Source organism: Neomonachus schauinslandi, chromosome 11, assembly GCF_002201575.2.
Source record: "Neomonachus schauinslandi chromosome 11, ASM220157v2, whole genome shotgun sequence".
Classification (NCBI taxonomy): domain Eukaryota; kingdom Metazoa; phylum Chordata; class Mammalia; order Carnivora; family Phocidae; genus Neomonachus; species Neomonachus schauinslandi.
Genome location: NC_058413.1, coordinates 86,605,554 through 86,623,271, shown reverse-complemented (window position 1 = coordinate 86,623,271; position 17,718 = coordinate 86,605,554). Strand labels below are relative to the sequence as shown.

The window sequence follows — 17,718 nt, the reverse complement described above, 5'->3', positions numbered from 1 at the left end:
TATAAAATAAGAGTGGTAAGTAAGACTGGAGAAGGAAAATGGGGTGAGAAATCATGGATGGTCTCTTGACATCATGACAAGAAGGTTGAAGTTTCTTCTCTATGAAAGTGACAAACTCTGAGCAGAAGAAGGACAGGAACAGGTGTGTTTTAGTAAGAAAAATCTAAAAGCAGTGTATACCTTTTAGGGTAGGAGGAAGGGGGGATGACAAGAAACAGAAGCACATTTTAGGAATTTGCAAACTAGGAAAGAGATAATAAAAATGTATAGTTTCAAAATGGCATGAAGAATTAAGAAGAGTATATGAATGTAAGGGCACAGAGGTAAGAAGAGAAAGAAACTATCAACTGGGTTGAATACATAAAAAGTTAAGTCAAAGATGCTTCTCCAGTTTTTTCTTCCCAATTTGATTGAGGTATAATTGACAATAAACTGTACATATTTAATATATACATTTTTGTAAGTCTGACACCTGTAAAACTATAACTACAATCAAGATTCTGAATATATTAGGGGTGCCTGGGTGGCTCAGTTGGTTAAGCGTCTGCCTTCAGCTCAGGTCATGATCCCAGGGTCCTGGGATCGAGCCCCACATCGGGCTCCCTGCTCAGCTGGAAGCCTACTTCTCCCTCTGCCTCTGCTGCTCCCCCTGCCTGTGCTCATGCTCTCTCTGTCAAATAAATAAATAATCTTTTGAAAAAGATTCTGAATATATTCATCAACCCCCCAAAATTTCTTTTTATCTCTTTGTCATCTCTCCCTCTCCCTACCCAACCCCTATCCCTGCTCACCAGGCAACCACTGATCTACTTTTTATCACTATATTACTTTGCATTTCCTACAATTTTATTTGAATGGAGTCAAAAGAATATACTCTTTTGTTGTCTGTTTTCTTTCACTCCGTATAATTATTTTGAGGATCATTCATGTTGCTGTATGTATCAGTAATTCATTCCTCTTTATTCCAGTAATATTCCATTGTAGAGATAGCACCATTTGTTTACCCATTAATCATCTGTTGATAAAATATGTTTCCAGTTTGGGGCTATTATATATATGGCTGCTATGAACATTCATATATGAGTCTTTGTCTGGACGTCAGCTTTATTTTTCTCTTGGATAATAATCTAGGAGTAGAATGGCTGGATCATATAGTAGGTGTCTATTTAACTTAAGAAGCTGACGGACTGCTTTCCAAATTGTAGCATCTTATATTCTCACCAATCCTGTGTGTTTCAATCCCTCCACAGCCTCACCATTCTAATAAGTATGTAGTGATATCTCACTGTCATTTTAATTTGCATTTCTCTAATAACAAATGACAGTGAGCATGTCTTTATGTGTTTATTTGACATATATCTTTTCTGTGAAGTTTCGATCTTTGCCTACTTTTAAAATTGAGCTCTGTTTCCTTATTGAGTACAAGTCCTTTGTCAGATATACAAGTCCTTTGTCAAATATAATCATTGCCAATATTTTTTCCCAGTCTGTAGCTTTCTTTTTATTGTCTTATGAGTAATGTCTTTCAAAGAAAAGTTTCCAACTTTGATGAAATTCTATTTTTTTATGAATTGTTCATTTCATGTTGCATCTAAGAAATCTCTACCTAATCCAAAGTCACAAAAGTTTCCCCTATATTTTCTTCGAGGAACTTTATAGTTTAAGCTTTATATTTGGGTATATGATCCATTTTGGAGTAAGTTTTACAGATGATTTAAAAAACAAAGTTTTTTGTTTGGTTTTATAATGGAGGCATAGGAACAACGAATTGTTCCAGTACCATTTGTAAAATAGACCATGTATTCTTCACTGAATTGATGAATCTTTGTTGAAAATCATTTGTCCATGTATATGTATGGGTCTATTTCTGGACTCTATTCTGCACTACTATTCTATTTGTCTACTCTTCCACTAATAACACACCCTCTTGATACTGTACCTTTACAGTAAGTCTTCAAATCAATTAATGTTAGCTCTCCAACCTAGTTCTTTTTCAAATTTATCTTGGCTATTCTATTCTAGCTCCTTTGCATTTTCTTATGAATTAATTTGCTTATCAATTTCTACAAAAAAGTGTGCCAAGATTTTGACTGGGATCTATGTGAGGAATAATGACATCTTAACAACGTAAAGACTTCCAATCCACACATAGGGTGTCTCTCTCCTCTTTTTTTTTAAATATTCTTTGATTTTTCTCAAAAATATTTTGCAGTTTTTAGTACAGAGATGTTTCATATTTTTTTCAGATATATCACCAAGTGTTTCATATTTTTGATGCTATCATAAATAGATTTTATTGTATTTGCTGACTGACGTTAATGCTGCTAGTCTATGGACTACATTTAGAATAAAAGATTCTCATGGAGTTGTTCCAAATATTTGTATTTCAAGTATATATTGTATACTTTAAATACACAACATACTTGTATTTCTTCTATATGATGTGTGAAAATGATTTCACCTTCTCTGAAATTGTATTTGTTTGTAGGTAGTTACATCATTTGTAAATTTCATTTCAGAAATCATATGGAAGGATTTTAGAAAATATTTATTATAATGAGGGTGTGAAGTGTTTGATAAGGTTAAGAACTACTGCTCTAAGCCATTTTGTCAATCATTTCCATGAGACTGAATGTTTAAATATCATTTGATAGGACATGCTCTGATGTTACAAATTAGAAAAAGGATATCAAGAAACAAATATCAATGGCAGCTGATAATGGCAATTGCACTAATAAGAAAAATAAAAACAGAAACAAGAAATATGAAAAATAATTTAAGAAAATTTATATCTTTTTATGATCCAAGGGGGGGAAAATATAGAATTGGAACTCACCAAGCCTGTGTACTGGTCCTGGCTGTACCATTACGTACTGTCTTTGTGAATCAGAACAATTTATCTAAATCTTTTGTCTCTAGATTTCTGTAATTTTTAAATGACAGGTTAAGAAGAGATGATCCACTATCATTTTTTCTACTATAGAAATCTATGATTCATACAAGTCAGTAAGTAGTACAAGCCACTACTGGTTCATTAAATTACTACTATGATCTCTTCTTTGCCCAGAATACCTAGGATTTGATCTAAGCTCTGATATTAAACAGCAGAATAACAATGGGCTAGTTGTTTTACCCCCTACACTTTAGTTTTGTCATCAGTACGAGATAATAGTACCTTCTTCACAGAGCTGTAAGAATTTAAGGTCAGTGCAAAGCACTTAGAACAGCACACTTAAGAAGCACTGAAGAAGTGTTACAGTTGCTTTTATTTGTAGTATCACATACTACCTTTCCTTGAAGTTATTATTTAACATTACAGATGAAAATTTACATGATCTCCCAAAACTTAACTAGAGAGGAAATACGGCGCCCCATTTAATAGTAAGTAATGAAAAGGCACAGCTTTGGACCCCATATATAAATATACGGTCTTTTTATAAATGAGCAGGTAAACCTCCTTCCTCCACTAAACTACTATGAGGGACAGGCTTCCAAACATCTTCCCTTTGGATAAATAATACTCTTCTGAAAATAATTTATTTAGAACTACATTAAACTCCTGAGGTAAGGACATTGTTATTGTCCAAGAATTGCTTCTTTCATATTTGTACACAAAGACACTCACAGAACATTCTAGGGCAACTATGAAAAATTAAAAAGCTGATCCTTTACCATCTTTTTTTAAAAAAATATTTTATTTTGTTTATTAGAGAGAACGAGAGAGAGAGAGAGAGCATTAGAGGGGGGAGGGTCAAAGGGAGAAGCAGACTCCCCGCAGAGCAGGGAGCCTGATATGGGCCTCGATCCTGGGACTCCAGGATCATGACCTGAGCCGAAGGCAGTCGCTTAACCAACTGAGCCACCCAGGTGCCCCTGATCCTTTACCATCTTATGGAGAACTAAGAGAACGTGAGCTGTATAAAATTCAGTCAATCTCTAAGTGGTATTCTTTTTTTTTTTTTTTAAAGATTTTATTTATTTATCTGAGACAGAGAGAATGAGAGAGACAGAGAGCACATGAGGGGGGGAGGGTCAGAGGGAGAAGCAGGCTCCCTGCCAAGCAGGGAGCCCGATGCGGGACTCGATCCAGGGACTCCAGGATCATGACCTGAGCCGAAGGCAGTCACTTAACCAACTGAGCCACCCAGGCACCCTCTAAGTGGTATTCTATCCATTAAATTAAGTGCATCCCAAATGTGTTTCAAGAAAGATTTCCTGGATGGAAAAGAGAACATTTGCTAAACTCTGTTTAATTTCTTCTTTTATCTGTGCACAGGATAAACAATGGGAGGCTGCTCCATGGTTATCACATTTTGTGTTTAATAATTATCTGAAGGACTTGATAAAATTCAGAATCCTGTCCCTATCCCCCAAGATTCCGATCGGTAATACCTAGCTTTAACATGTTTCTCAAGTCATTCTGTTGCTAGCAGCTCCCAGATAAAACTCTGAGAAACTGCCTACACAAACAAATAATCCTCAAAGATATTAACATTTTATATTTGTGTTATGTCTTTTACCTAAGAAAAAGGGCTCTCCAGATACTCTACCTCATATTTCCAACAAGGGTCTACAGCCAGGCACAAAAGCTGACGACATTTAGTTTAAAAAATGAGAAAAAAAATAGTTGTGGGTTTTGTTTGTTTTGGGTTTTTTGTTTGTTTTGTTTGTTTTGTTTTGTTTTTTGGGGGGGTTTTTTGCTTAAGTACATTCTATGATAAAACAAAGGTAAAAGATTCAATATACACTTTAGGAAATAAACTAAAAACAGATTTCAGAATTTCAAATTACTATAGTTAATATAATTTCACACTTCCTACTCCCAGAAGTTTAAGAAAAGAAACAGAGTCACGGTATAATTAAAACACATGGATGAACTAATCTTTCTGTTCCCACAGCTAAATTATGGTCCAAAACAATACACAGACTAGAACTTGGCAAAATGCTAATCTTTATCAACCACCAGATGATTAGCAGAGCTTACCTACAGCACAGAGTAAGCACTGCTTCTAGAAGAGTTGTCTGAAGAACACCAGGGCCAGAATGACATAGATAAAATATGGTTTTACATCCTATCCCACAACCACTGAGACAGAATTTTGGGGCTTAGGTCCTGGGACTTTACATTTTAACAAGATTCCCTGGTGATTTTTAAGTACACTAAAGATTGAAAATCAGTGTTAAAGGAAGGAATTACTTGTAATAGAAGAATGAAGATAGCACTATAACACCCTTAAGTATATTAGTAAATGTTATAACGGACTTTATTTGCAAATTAAGACAATAATGTAATACCACTACACACCTATTAAAATGGCTAAAATCCAAAAAAACCCTGAGAACTATCAAATGTTGGTGAGAATGCTGAACAGTGTCATTGCTGGTAGGAATGCAAAATGGGACAACCACTTTGAAAGACAGTTTGGTGGTTTCTTAACAAAGCTAAACATAGGCTTACCATATGATCTAGCAACTGTATTCCTTGGTATTTACCCAAAGGAGCTGAAGACTTTTATCTACACAAAAACCTGCACATGGATGTTTATAGCAGCTTTATTAATAACTGCCAAAAACTGGAAACAACCAAGATGTCCTATAATGAATAACTCTGGCACATCCATAACAATTAATATTAGTGACAAAAAAAGGATTTATCAAACCATGGAAAGATATGGAGGAACCTTAAATGCATATTGCTAAGTGAAAGAAGCCAATTTGGAAAGGCTACATACTGGATGACTCCAACTATATGATGTTTTGAGAAAGGCAAAACTATAGAGACAGTAACTGATTACTTGTTGTCAGGGGTTATGGGGAGAGAAGGATGAAAAGGTAGAGCGCAGGGGTTAGGGCAGTGAAACTACTCTGTATGAAGCTGTAATGGTTGATACATGTCATTATGCCTTTATTAAAAGCCACAGAACTATACATCACAAAGAGCGAAACTTAATGTAAACAATGAGCTATAGTTAATAATAATGTATGAAATTTGGTTCATTAATTATAACAAAAAAGCAAGCCCCAAAATTATTTCAATCATTATGGGGCAGAATATGAAACTGACATTCTGTAGTATATATATCCAAATATTCTGTATCCATGTGATTTTGGTCAAGGATCTGAGCAGCATCAGATCCTTAGACAACTCTTGTAGAAACAGTACTTATTCTGTGCTGTCTATAATCTCTGTTATTCAGCTGGTGGTCAATAAAGATCAGCATTTTGCCAATTCTATGCAATGAATTTATAAAAGCAGGATGTTAATAATAGAAGTTATGTGTCTATGTGTGGGGGTGGGGGGGGTTATATGAAACTCTATACTATCTGCTCAATTATTCTGTAAAATTGTACTTAAAAAAGGTCTATTAATTTGTCTTAAATAATAATAATAATAATAATAATAATAATAATAATAATAAAACCAGCAACTGCACAGCATCAGTTCACAGTAATACAAAGGGAAGGCTTCCACACTGACTTCTGGACCTGTCATACCTTGAGAGCTGGCCAGAAAGGAGACAACAAACACACATGACTAACAAAAGAAAAAGCGGAGTCCATGTAATACATCATAAACACATCAAGTTGAGCAGACCTGCAAGTGGAGATGCACATGGCCTGCACAGGCTCCCTGCTCAGTGGGGAGCCTGCTTCTCCCTCTGCCTCTGCTGCTCCCCCTGCTTGTGCTCTCTCTCTCTCTCTCTCTGGCAAATAAATAAATAAAATCTTAAAAAAATTAAAATTATAAAATAGTCTATGATGTAATATAGCCACTGTATAAAGTGAGGTGTACTGGTAACCTAAACAAGTGGTTTTCCCATGGTGGTGTTTGTACACAGCTCTACTGAGGCCCCTCTGGGATGCTGCAGGAGATCCAAGGGAGGTCAATCAGACATGCTCCACGGGGAATAAGGGCCAGGGTGCCTGACTTGAACTAACCAGGGCAACTCCACTGCTGCCTTTTCTCACACTGAGGTTCTGTGTAAGATTCTGTTCGATTAACAATTACACTGAGTTAAAAAATATATATGTGAAAACCAATGGACTAAGCCATTATTTCAGTTATTTCAATATTTTTTTTTATGTTAATCCCCATACATTACATCATTAGTTTTAGATGTAGTGTTCCATGATTCATTGTTTGTGCATAACACCCAGTGCTCCATGCAGAATGTGCCCTCCTCAATACCCATTACCAGGCTAACCCATCCTCCCACCCCCCTCCCCTCAGTTATTTCAAAATTAAAAATCAGGGGTCTCATCTATAATTATCATATACATGGAATAAATTATAATTATCTTCCTCTCTCAACAAAATATTTGAGTAAGGAAGGACATATGCTCACCATTTAAAAATATGTAACAAAGGTAGAGAACATCACAAAGAGCTTGAAGAGGAGTCTTTCCCCCAGATACAATATATTAATTATTACATTAAAAAATAACATACAGTAACAGCAATGTTTCGACCAGTAAACCTGTATGCTATACAGTCCTCTGTTGGTTAATCTTTACAGCATTCCTTTGCTGGCTGGGAAGGAAAGATGTTCCTTTCCATAGGGTAGAGAACTGAGGATAAAGTTAGTAATATGAGAGTAAATGCAGAAATCATCCTTAGTGCTTCTCAGGCAATGTGATCGAGCAGATTTGGATTTGAGTCCTTACTCCATCTCTTACTGATTTGGCATCTTGACTGTTTATTAACCCTCTCAAACTGTTTCCCCTCCATAAAAGGGGTTAATAGTTTTGTGAAGATTAAAGAAAACATTGTGTATAAAGTGCCCAGCAATATTTTGCACATAACAGATGCTCAGTACATGCCTTTCCATTCACACCTTCCCCTGCAATAAATGAGGCAGTCTTACAAATGGGTGAGTGCTTACGACCATCAAGGAAGAGTGAACTGTGTGGATTATTTCCTTAAAGTACTGGATTCCTTCTATAAATGAAGTTTTGACAGTGATATTTAAAGACTGCTACTAGTTTTACGGGTGACCCCCCCCCAATGCCCACAATTAACTCCTCTTCTCACATCCATATTTTCCAACATGATCTCAACAGAAATGACTGTCCTTCCAGGTCCAATTAGAATGAAAACAAATAGCAATGCTATATAAAAAACCTTTCAATATCAATTACAAATAAATCCTTTAAGTTTAAAAATCTGTTTTTATTTTAAATTGTTTTGGCAACAAACTAATTTTTAAAAATTGTTAATTTATATATTAATATTTAAAAGAATAATCTGTTTAGGCAAGAAACTAATCTGTGTGACTCTAAATGAAAGAGTTAGGAAGATAAATCTATACCTAGCACAGAGTCAGATCTCAATAAATATCTGTCACATGAAAGAAGGGAAAACCTACTACCATTTTTACAATAATAGAAGGAAAATCTGAGAAGAACTAGAGATTCTAAATGGAACTCTCCAATTAAGAAGAAACTAAAGAACAAAGAAAGCAAATGACTTGTCTAAGATTATAAGAAAGGTAGCAATATCAAGAAAAAATTTAACTGCCATCTTAAAGCGAAATTTATTTTTCTATCATCTTTTAGACCCTACAGCTTATGAACATGGAGAATTGACCCCTTAGTAGGAAAAAAGATAACACTACTTTTCTATTTAGTTTTATATTTAATCAAATGCACCAATTATGCATAGCAATTAAGAAATCAGAGCACAGATAAAAGACCCCAATTATACAAACAAGACAATTTGTGGTATAATATGGATATGATTTTTCTGGTCATCAAATTAAATTGCTATAGATGCTTTTATAATAGATAAAAGGATAGATAAAATTAAATTTGTAAAAAAACAGAATTATTTAAACTTAAAAATCAATATTTTTTTGAGTGAAAAATATTACCAGGCCTATTCTATGTACTTTACATATTTTATCCTCACATATTTAATCTTTACCATAATCTTATGAAACAAAGAAGAGTCCCACAATCCCCTTTTTACAACTGAGGAAACTGAGGCACACAGAAGTAAAATTAACAAGCTCAAGATAACACAGCATAATACCCAGGCAATCTGGCACCAAAGCCCATGCTCTTAACCACCATGCTATCCTGTTTTTAACTGTATGATTATTTTTTAATAAAATACATTTTATAAAAACCTAATACTAGTTTCTATTTAATATGCAAAGCTCAAGATAGTTATAAAATACTTACTAATATTTCTAGCTATATAGCATGAACATTCTATTTATGTAGCATTTTAGGAACACTTTTATAAAAAGACCACAAAAAACTAACAGGTTATATACTAAAGACACAATTTGAAGGCATTTTCAGATGTCCTTCTATGGATGATTTTAACAGATTAAAAAAAAAAAAAACAACCCTATAATCCTATGGAAATTGGTGTTAGTCAATCTAAAGAGGCCATTATCAGTTCTCAAATTATTGAGGCATATTTAAAAAAAGAAATGAGACTGCTTTAGATGCTGTTGTTGGTATGCAATTAACATTGTTTAAATTAACAGTTACAATACATTTTCAAAGAAAAATATTGATCAAACTGACTTAATTCTAGAGACTAGAAAATATATGTGAATCATGATTCAAAACCAGTATTAAAAGCAAGGCAGAGTTATAGGCTTGATAATCTAAAAGTGGTCATCAGGCCTGTGATTCTGCTCAAACTTGGTTATATCACCATTTAAAAAAGAAGATAAAACAACCACAAGAGTAAGTAGAAAAGGAAATCCAAGTCTAATATCATCTACATTTTTCTACCTCTGCTGACAAAGTCCATTGCCAGTACATGCTGTAAAGAGAAATATTACTGAAGAATAAACAAAAACTGTTTTTTGAACTTGTTCACACCTAATTCTTTGTTGCCTACCTGAAATCCATGCTTGCCTCTCCACCATGTGCTTAAAACTTTTGGGGGCATGTCAATAACAGAAACGATATCTCCCACCTACAAGGAAAAATTTTAAGTGAAATTTTTTTAGTCAAATTTTAAACCAATTGTTATGTCTAGAATTTAAATCTGAACTAGAACAAAAAGTTAAAGTGCAATCCTTATTCTCTGGCTAATTGTTTCTGGAAAAACATAACACCTTTTTCTATAAAAAGTTTAATAATCTTAACCATTTGTAAAGAAGAGGTCTAAAAAAAGTTAAGCAGCACAAAGACTGGGATCCAACTAACATATGTGCAGTAACTTCAGAAAGCCAAATTTATAGCATATGATTTTTGAATGCCAGGCATCATACCATCATCACCGCTTCTGTTAAAATATTGTTACTGTTACTAAAAGTGATCAGATCCACTTACAAGGGGCAGTTTAAAATACTCATATTTAGAACAAGCACAACTTTTATTAATACACATTTAGTGTGCACTTGCCATGTGCTACATACTGTTTTGAGCACTTGATATATTTTATTTAGTCATATAACAAAGGCCTGCAATGTCTACAATTACTTGGTTATCCTTAGTAAATATCAAGTTTGATGACAACTTTTTTCAATAGATGGTACAATATAACATTTCCACTAAATGGCTTACTTTCTTCACTCTAAAAGATGAACTAGTGAGTTTATACAAACTTTTACAAAATCATAAATATAAAAATCATAATAATAGTTTTCAAGAATATATATATATATTTTTTTTTTTTTTAAAGATTTTATTTATTTATTTGAGAGAGAGAGAATGAGAGAGAACACATGAGAGGGGGGAGGGTCAGAGGGAGAAGCAGACTCCCCGCCGAGCAGGGAGCCCGATGTGGGACTCGATCCAGGGACTCCAGGATCATGACCTGAGCCGAAGGCAGTCGCTTAACCAACTGAGCCACCCAGGCGCCCAAGAATATATTTAATGGAAGTTACATTCTTCAATCAAAGTAAGTGATGATTTCTGGGATAAAACATAGTTAAGTAGTTCAGAACTAATGTTACTATGGTATACATATTGCTTTAAGAATTCTTCTTTGTAGGGGCGCCTGCGTGGCTCAGTCGTTAAGCATCTGCCTTCAGCTCAGGTCATGATCCCAGGGTCCTGGGATCGAGCCCCGCATCGGGCTCCCTGCTCAGTGGGAAGCCTGCTTCTCCCTCTCCCGCTCCCCCTGCTTGTGTTCCCTCTCTCGCTGTGTCTCTCTCTGTCAAATAAATAAAATCTTAAAAAAAAAAAAAAAGAATTTTTCTTTGTATACTAACAACTGATTTTTCAGGCCATGAAAGAGTCATCTTCACAAAGCCATATTTGCTAACAAACACGGCATCTTTCAAGGCATGCACTCCTTTGTGTATGGAACCTAAAAATTTATATTGTTTTTTCTTAAACTGAGTAACTGTTAGCAGTTTTTTGTTTCTCATCAGCCAATATTAAAGGAAGAAACTTAATTACGCTCCTTTCACATCTGATAGCAAGAAATGTTCATTTCACTTTTCATCTGTTCTTTAACTCAATCTTTGAACAATGAGAAGAAAGTATCATTGGGTATTGTTTTTAGGTACTAAAAACACAAAGACAAAAGACTGAGACCTGGCTCTAAAGAAGATCATGGAGATAAACAGGACTACAATTATGACTGAGTGTAATAAGTGAAATGTCAGAGATAGGGGTGCCTGGCTGGCTCAGTCGGTAGAGCATGCAACTCTTGATTTTGAGGTTGTGGGTTCGAGCCCCATGTTAGCTGTAGAGATTACTTAAATATAAAATATTTTAAAAAAAGAAACAAACAAAAAAATGTCAATCCAGGCTATTTGGGGATATATATTTGCAAGGACTAGGGAGAAGATCAAGGATGACTTCCTAGAAGAAATGGGAGATACAAGCTGAATTTTCAAGGATGAATATGGTCATTAAATAAAAATAGATAGCAATCCAGGCTGAAAGATAATGGAGTATAGGAAAAAGGGCCTGAGCTGACACAGAGTCTTCAGTCATTTACCTCTAAAGTCAATTCATCAGGGGCCCGAGCAGTGTACCTCTTGATAACGTGGGCAGCACCAACAGCAGGAGTGTTAATGGATGATTCCTCATGAACTAGAAGATGATTTCCCTTATTATCAATCTATAACAAAGAAAATGGACTATGAGATGGTTAAAGACATGGGACTTGCAAAAGTTTCTTTGACTATCTATAAAAGATATTCAGTTTGATTTAGAGAGGCCATAACCCACAGAATCTTAAAAAAACAAACACTATATATTGAGTACTTAATGTACACCTGTCATTGTGCTGTGCACAGAACATGATTTAAGTTAATTCTCATAACTCTAAAAGATACTTAACATCATCATCATCATTTAAAGATGAAGATGCTAAAGCTAAAAGAGGTTATATAATTTATGAAAAATTAAATAATTTGTCCACGATCACACAGCCAATAATGGAAAAGCCAGTATCTCCGTGCAGGTTGGCCTGGCTCAAAGTTCCATATTCTTTCTATTTTCCATCCTGTTTTCCCAATTTCCACTGGGAGGAGAGAATAATATAATTTTACATATGCAAATTAAGGAGAAATACCTAACATATTTTCTGGATACTATAATACTTAATCTTAAATTGGACTCTTTAAAAGATGAATTGTCTCTTGTTCATAAATAATTGAAAAATATTTTCAATTACTAAGTCAACTAAATATATATATATGTATATATACACCTTTCTAAATGTACACATTAATACAGTCAACGCCAAAATAAGAGGTGCCATTGCAATTCACAAGATATATTTAGATTAGTTTCCTGGATTCTCAAAGACAGATTTTAGATAAAAAATACTTAATGTATCACTTTATCTATCCTTCCAAAGATAAGAATAAACTCCATTTCTTTGATTCCTGAAACTCATTAGCTATCAAAATTAAATTAATATTTCTTAAGTAGTTTAAAAATAAATTTGGTAAGAGGTGAATTACATAATACCTCCATCCAAGTAAGGGCAGGTCCACAATTGATCTTGTTGCCAGCAATAGCTGAAAGGCGGGATAGGTAAGCCATAAGCATCTGAGTGACAGACTAAAGAGAAAGAGAAGATTCAGTGGTAATTCAAACTCAAGATACAGCACTCTCTGTCCAAGTAACTGGTATAAATTGGTTGTTTCTGGGGCAAAAAATCTGCAGATTTTTAGGCATTTTAATAGTTATAGGGGATTCTTCACAGAGGCTCGAGAGTTTCATGAAGTGAAACCACAGGAACTTACATAGAAATCCCTTGTCTTGTGAAGAACTTCACTATCTCCTCATCATCAGGGGTCATACTATTTTACAGCTTCTAACCTTATTGCTGTCTCTATTTTTATACTGAAAATATAAAAAAGATAATTACAGCAGAGACATATTTGGCTTTTCTGCCCAGCTTCCCCCTGGCTACCTTGAAACTCTACGAGACCTGCTATAATCTTCCATGCATGCAGCTGTGACAGGACAGCCATGTTCGTATATGATTGCACACCAGGGGTCCGTGGCTTGGTCCAGAAATGTGACTGAACATTAGCTGGCCTAACAGGAGTTACTGCAGGAATTAGTGAATTATGATACAAATTTCAACTCATTCTGTCAGCTGTCTTAAAGAGATTAAAAACCTGGGACCTATTTGTAGTGGTCATGTCCTAAAACAGCCTGAGAAAGAAAAATGTGACAAATAGGTGGAGATGGGAAAGGGAGATGGACTTCTAGGTTTCCTATGACACAAAAGAATCTGTGGTTTTAAGATGTTCCTGAGACCCTGCTGCTGTGTCAGTTCTTACATGACTGAGGAGGTCTCTACTTTGTCCTACCTACTTAATTGCCTTGGAATTAATTAGAGATTTGAAATGGCTTCCCCTCAGGACTTGAAAAGTATCTGCACTCTTTTCAAACATCCATTGCAGCTGCTGAGGAGTCTAATGTCAACATGATTCTTGTTCTTTTAAGAAAGTATGTGTTTTGCTCCCTGAAAGCTTTTTGGGTTGTCTCTCTGTGTTGGCATTTTGAAATTTCACTATAGTGTTTTTAGATGCATGTCTTTTCTGTCATCATACTTAGCACTTACTGGGCCCATCTGATCTGAAATATGCCTTTCCTTTGTTTTAGGGAATTTCTTATATTAAATTTTAGTTACTTCCATGTACTGTATCCTGCTAGAACTTCTAGAAGAGGGAAGTAGGTACTTCAGGATCCATTCTCCGTGATTCCCAAATGTTCTCCCACAACTTTTCATCCTTCTCTCCCTTCTGAGGCTATATTTTTATAAAATTTGCTCTCCCAGCTCACTAATGCTCTCTTCATCTGTGTCCATTTTGCACACAGTCCAACTACTGAGGCTTGCTATGACTAAAATTAATTTAAGTAAGTACATGTTCATTTCTAAGATCTATCTTTTTATTTTTATAAAACTCTGCTCTCATTTCATGATAGATTGCCTCACTTTCTCTCTGAGGATAGTAATCATGCTTCTGAAAGCCTTGTTTGCTCTTTTCAGTTATTTTATTTATTCAGCTTTTACGATCAAGATTTCTAGTTTATCTGTCTTCTTCAATCCTCTTGTACATGTTTTTTATGCTGTATTTGCTCGCCCCCATAAATCTTACCCCATCTACTCTCAAAGATTCCTCACAATTTTGATGGTTGTTATTATCTGATGTTATAAAGAATCTCTTCCCATTTACATTTTTTAAAAATCTTTTTTATTTTTACTAGAAATTTGGGAGGAGTGGAGGTAAGGGTACAGACATGGCATGTCATCATAAACTATGCCTTTCTCTAATTATTAGTGAGGTCGACATTTTTCCATATTTTTGCTTCCATATTTTATGTTCTCTTTGAAGAACGGTCTGCTCATATATATAGCGTGTTTATATATTATGAATTTTTTATATAAAATTACACTCCAAACCTACTTTAATTCTAAACATTCTACATAGCATTACTAATTTTTCAGTTATGAAATAATTAATAATCCCAGGAATCATCCTGAGTGTTCAACTTAAGCTTTTATTTAGTATACAGACAAAACTTTCTGCTAATTTATATATAGTGATTACTGCTGCAAAGTACTAAATGCTTACCTCTGGACTGTCCTTCAGGGCATCAGAACGGGGAAGCTCTGAGAGTTGGGAGAATCGTCGGTCATAAATACATAAATGAAGATGTTTATCAAGTACCCGAAAATCTTCATAACTTCTTTTAACAATCCAACTTTTGCCCTATGGGTAAGAAAAAAAAGACGCTTATAATTTGTCCACTCACAGAGCATATTTATTACATTCTACCTTCTAATTTTCTCTTGGCTCTATTACTTCCTATAACCCAAGCTTTAGTAGGGATGAACATCCTTTCTTACCTGGAATACTGCTAATGCTCCTTACCTTTGATATCCCCTGCTCCCCTCACCACCAGTACAAAATACAAAGCTTATCAGGTCACACTATCAAAAATCCTTCAAAAACCTCCATGGTCAGCACTGATGAGCAGATCCCAACTGCACACCATTTAGTTTTGCAATTTAACCTAATTTTATACAGATGCTTTCATCTCATAAAAGATCTGGAAGGACTGCAGGAAAAAGCCTTCAGAGCAACCATCTCAGAACTGAAGAAAAGCTTTTAGTGTAGCTCTTCTCCATTTGCCCCAGCCAAATGGGGCAGAAACAGAAGGCATCACTTCCTAGTAGAGAGATGTACTGAATTCTAAACACAGGTATGTTAAAACTTACATGATAAACTTGTATTGTCCTACTCTGGACTATAATTCTATAGTACATAGGTGGAGAACAATACCAACTCCTGTCTGAGAGGGTTTTTAGAGTGAAATAAGACCATGTATGTGGCAGAGACTTTTAAAGAACAGTGTCCTGGTCACTATTCTAAGAAATACTAGTTCTATGAGGCTGAAATGGGATCCAGTTAATTCTGATGATCAGCCTGAATTGGGAATCACTGATCCACAGGACAAAGTCCAAACATATTTGCACATATCATGGCTTTCATCATCTGAGCTCTGTCTAAATTTATACGCTGATCTCAGTCATTACTCCTCCATGCCCTTCCTTTGCTTCCAGTTATGCTCAATTACTTGCATTTATTCAGTTCATGAGATCTTTGTTCCCTTTCTTGCCTCCCCGATCGTTAAATGCTGTTTCTTCTGCTATGGAAAGTCATTCTTTTACTCTTTGCTGAAGTAAGCTCCTCTGTTTTCTCAGTTCTTCCACTGCCTTCTAACCCAAAGGTTTCCTAAATACCCACAGGCGGTTCAATACTTATTCCTTTGGATGACAAAAATTAAAAAATGAAAATAAACAACAAAAGCAGAAAAATAAAAGAAAAACAGCATATAGTTGCAATTATTTTCTCTTTCGTATACACACATTTTTATGGAACACTTCAAATATCAGAAAAGTACACAAAATAATTTATCACATACTTATGTCTCTATCACAGAGATTAAACAGATGTTGACTTTTTTGTTTCAAAGCTCTGGATGTTTGTTTGTTTTTTTTTTAAAGATTTTATTTATTTGACAGAGAGACACAGCGAGAGAGGGAACACAAGCAGAGGGAGTGGGAGAGGGAGAAGCAGGCTTCCCGCTGAGCAGGGAGCCCGATGCGGGGCTCGATCCCAGGACCCTGGGATCATGACCTGAGCCGAAGGCAGACGCTTAACGACTGAGCCACCCAGGCGCCCCGCTCTGGATGTTTTTTAAAAGAACCAATTATTATAGATACAAAGCCCACTCTTTTGTGTTCCTCTTCTAAAGGTGAGGACAGGAGTTGATATGCACTGTTATCATGCATAGATGCATTTTATACCTTTACTATACATGCAGGTAGGTATACAGTGCATTGTCCAAAACAAATAACAAAATTTTATTTCCTTCTCTATGGATCTAATCACAAATTAAGTAATTCACTCAAAATCTCAGATAGGTATGTGAGAGAATAGAAATTAAAATACATGTCAAATAAAAATAATTTAAATTATCATCTGGACAAGAAGGCTTTACGGCCACAATCCATGGTATTTTAAATTTATCCACTCTATCTTCTGATTTGGGTTTGGCCTAAAGTGCTTTTAAAAAAATGTATATGGGGGCGCCTGGGTGGCTCAGTCGTTAAGCGTCTATCTTTGGCTCAGGTCATGATCCCACCCTGGGATTGAGCCCCGCATCGCGCTCCCTGCTCCACGGGAAACCTGCTTCTCCCTCTCCCACTCCCCCTGCCTGTGTTCCCTCTTGCACTGTCTCTCTCTCTCTGTCAAATAAATAAATAAAATCTTAAAAAAATAAAACACCAACCATTTAAAAAATAAATAAATAAATGTATATGAATACTTTAGGTACAGCACTGCAAAGTCTAATTTGACGAAGTAATTACCACACCAAGCTATTTACCTTATTTACATTACCTGCACAGATTCTAAAAATATACAGATTTACCTCTTGAAATAAAGAAACAGCTAAGAAATTGATGTTAGGATCAGAATGTCCCCATTGTGAATCCTGGCTATTTAAGAATTTAATTAAGTAAATTAATGTAAAGTGATTAGTAGAGTACCAGATAACAGAAATGTCTCAGTACATGCTGGTTATTTCTATTCTTTATTGATTTAGAGAACTTGTTCTGGGCCAAACATACTAAAATTAGTAACAGTAAACAAATTAACCTGACTAAACATTAGTTTAGTAAACAAAACTCCATGGTATATAGCAGAACAAATGACTGGTCACCAAAAGCTCAGAAACTCAAAAGAAACAAGAACACTATTATTG

The 17,718-nt window shown here is 35.2% G+C and overlaps 1 protein-coding gene across 2 annotated transcripts in view; it reads right to left on the bottom strand.

Moving 5' to 3' along the window:
- ARHGAP32 (Rho GTPase activating protein 32) overlaps positions 1–17,718 on the bottom strand; it is a 217,963-nt gene that overhangs the window by 84,473 nt on the left and 115,772 nt on the right. For both annotated transcript variants that reach the window (XM_044919193.1, XM_044919194.1), the window contains 4 exons: positions 15,021–15,158; positions 12,898–12,990; positions 11,918–12,040; positions 9,860–9,937 (listed from right to left, as the gene is read on the bottom strand). In XM_044919193.1, coding sequence (XP_044775128.1) covers positions 9,860–9,937; positions 11,918–12,040; positions 12,898–12,990; positions 15,021–15,158 — 432 coding nt within the window. The remainder of the gene's footprint in view (positions 1–9,859; positions 9,938–11,917; positions 12,041–12,897; positions 12,991–15,020; positions 15,159–17,718) is intronic.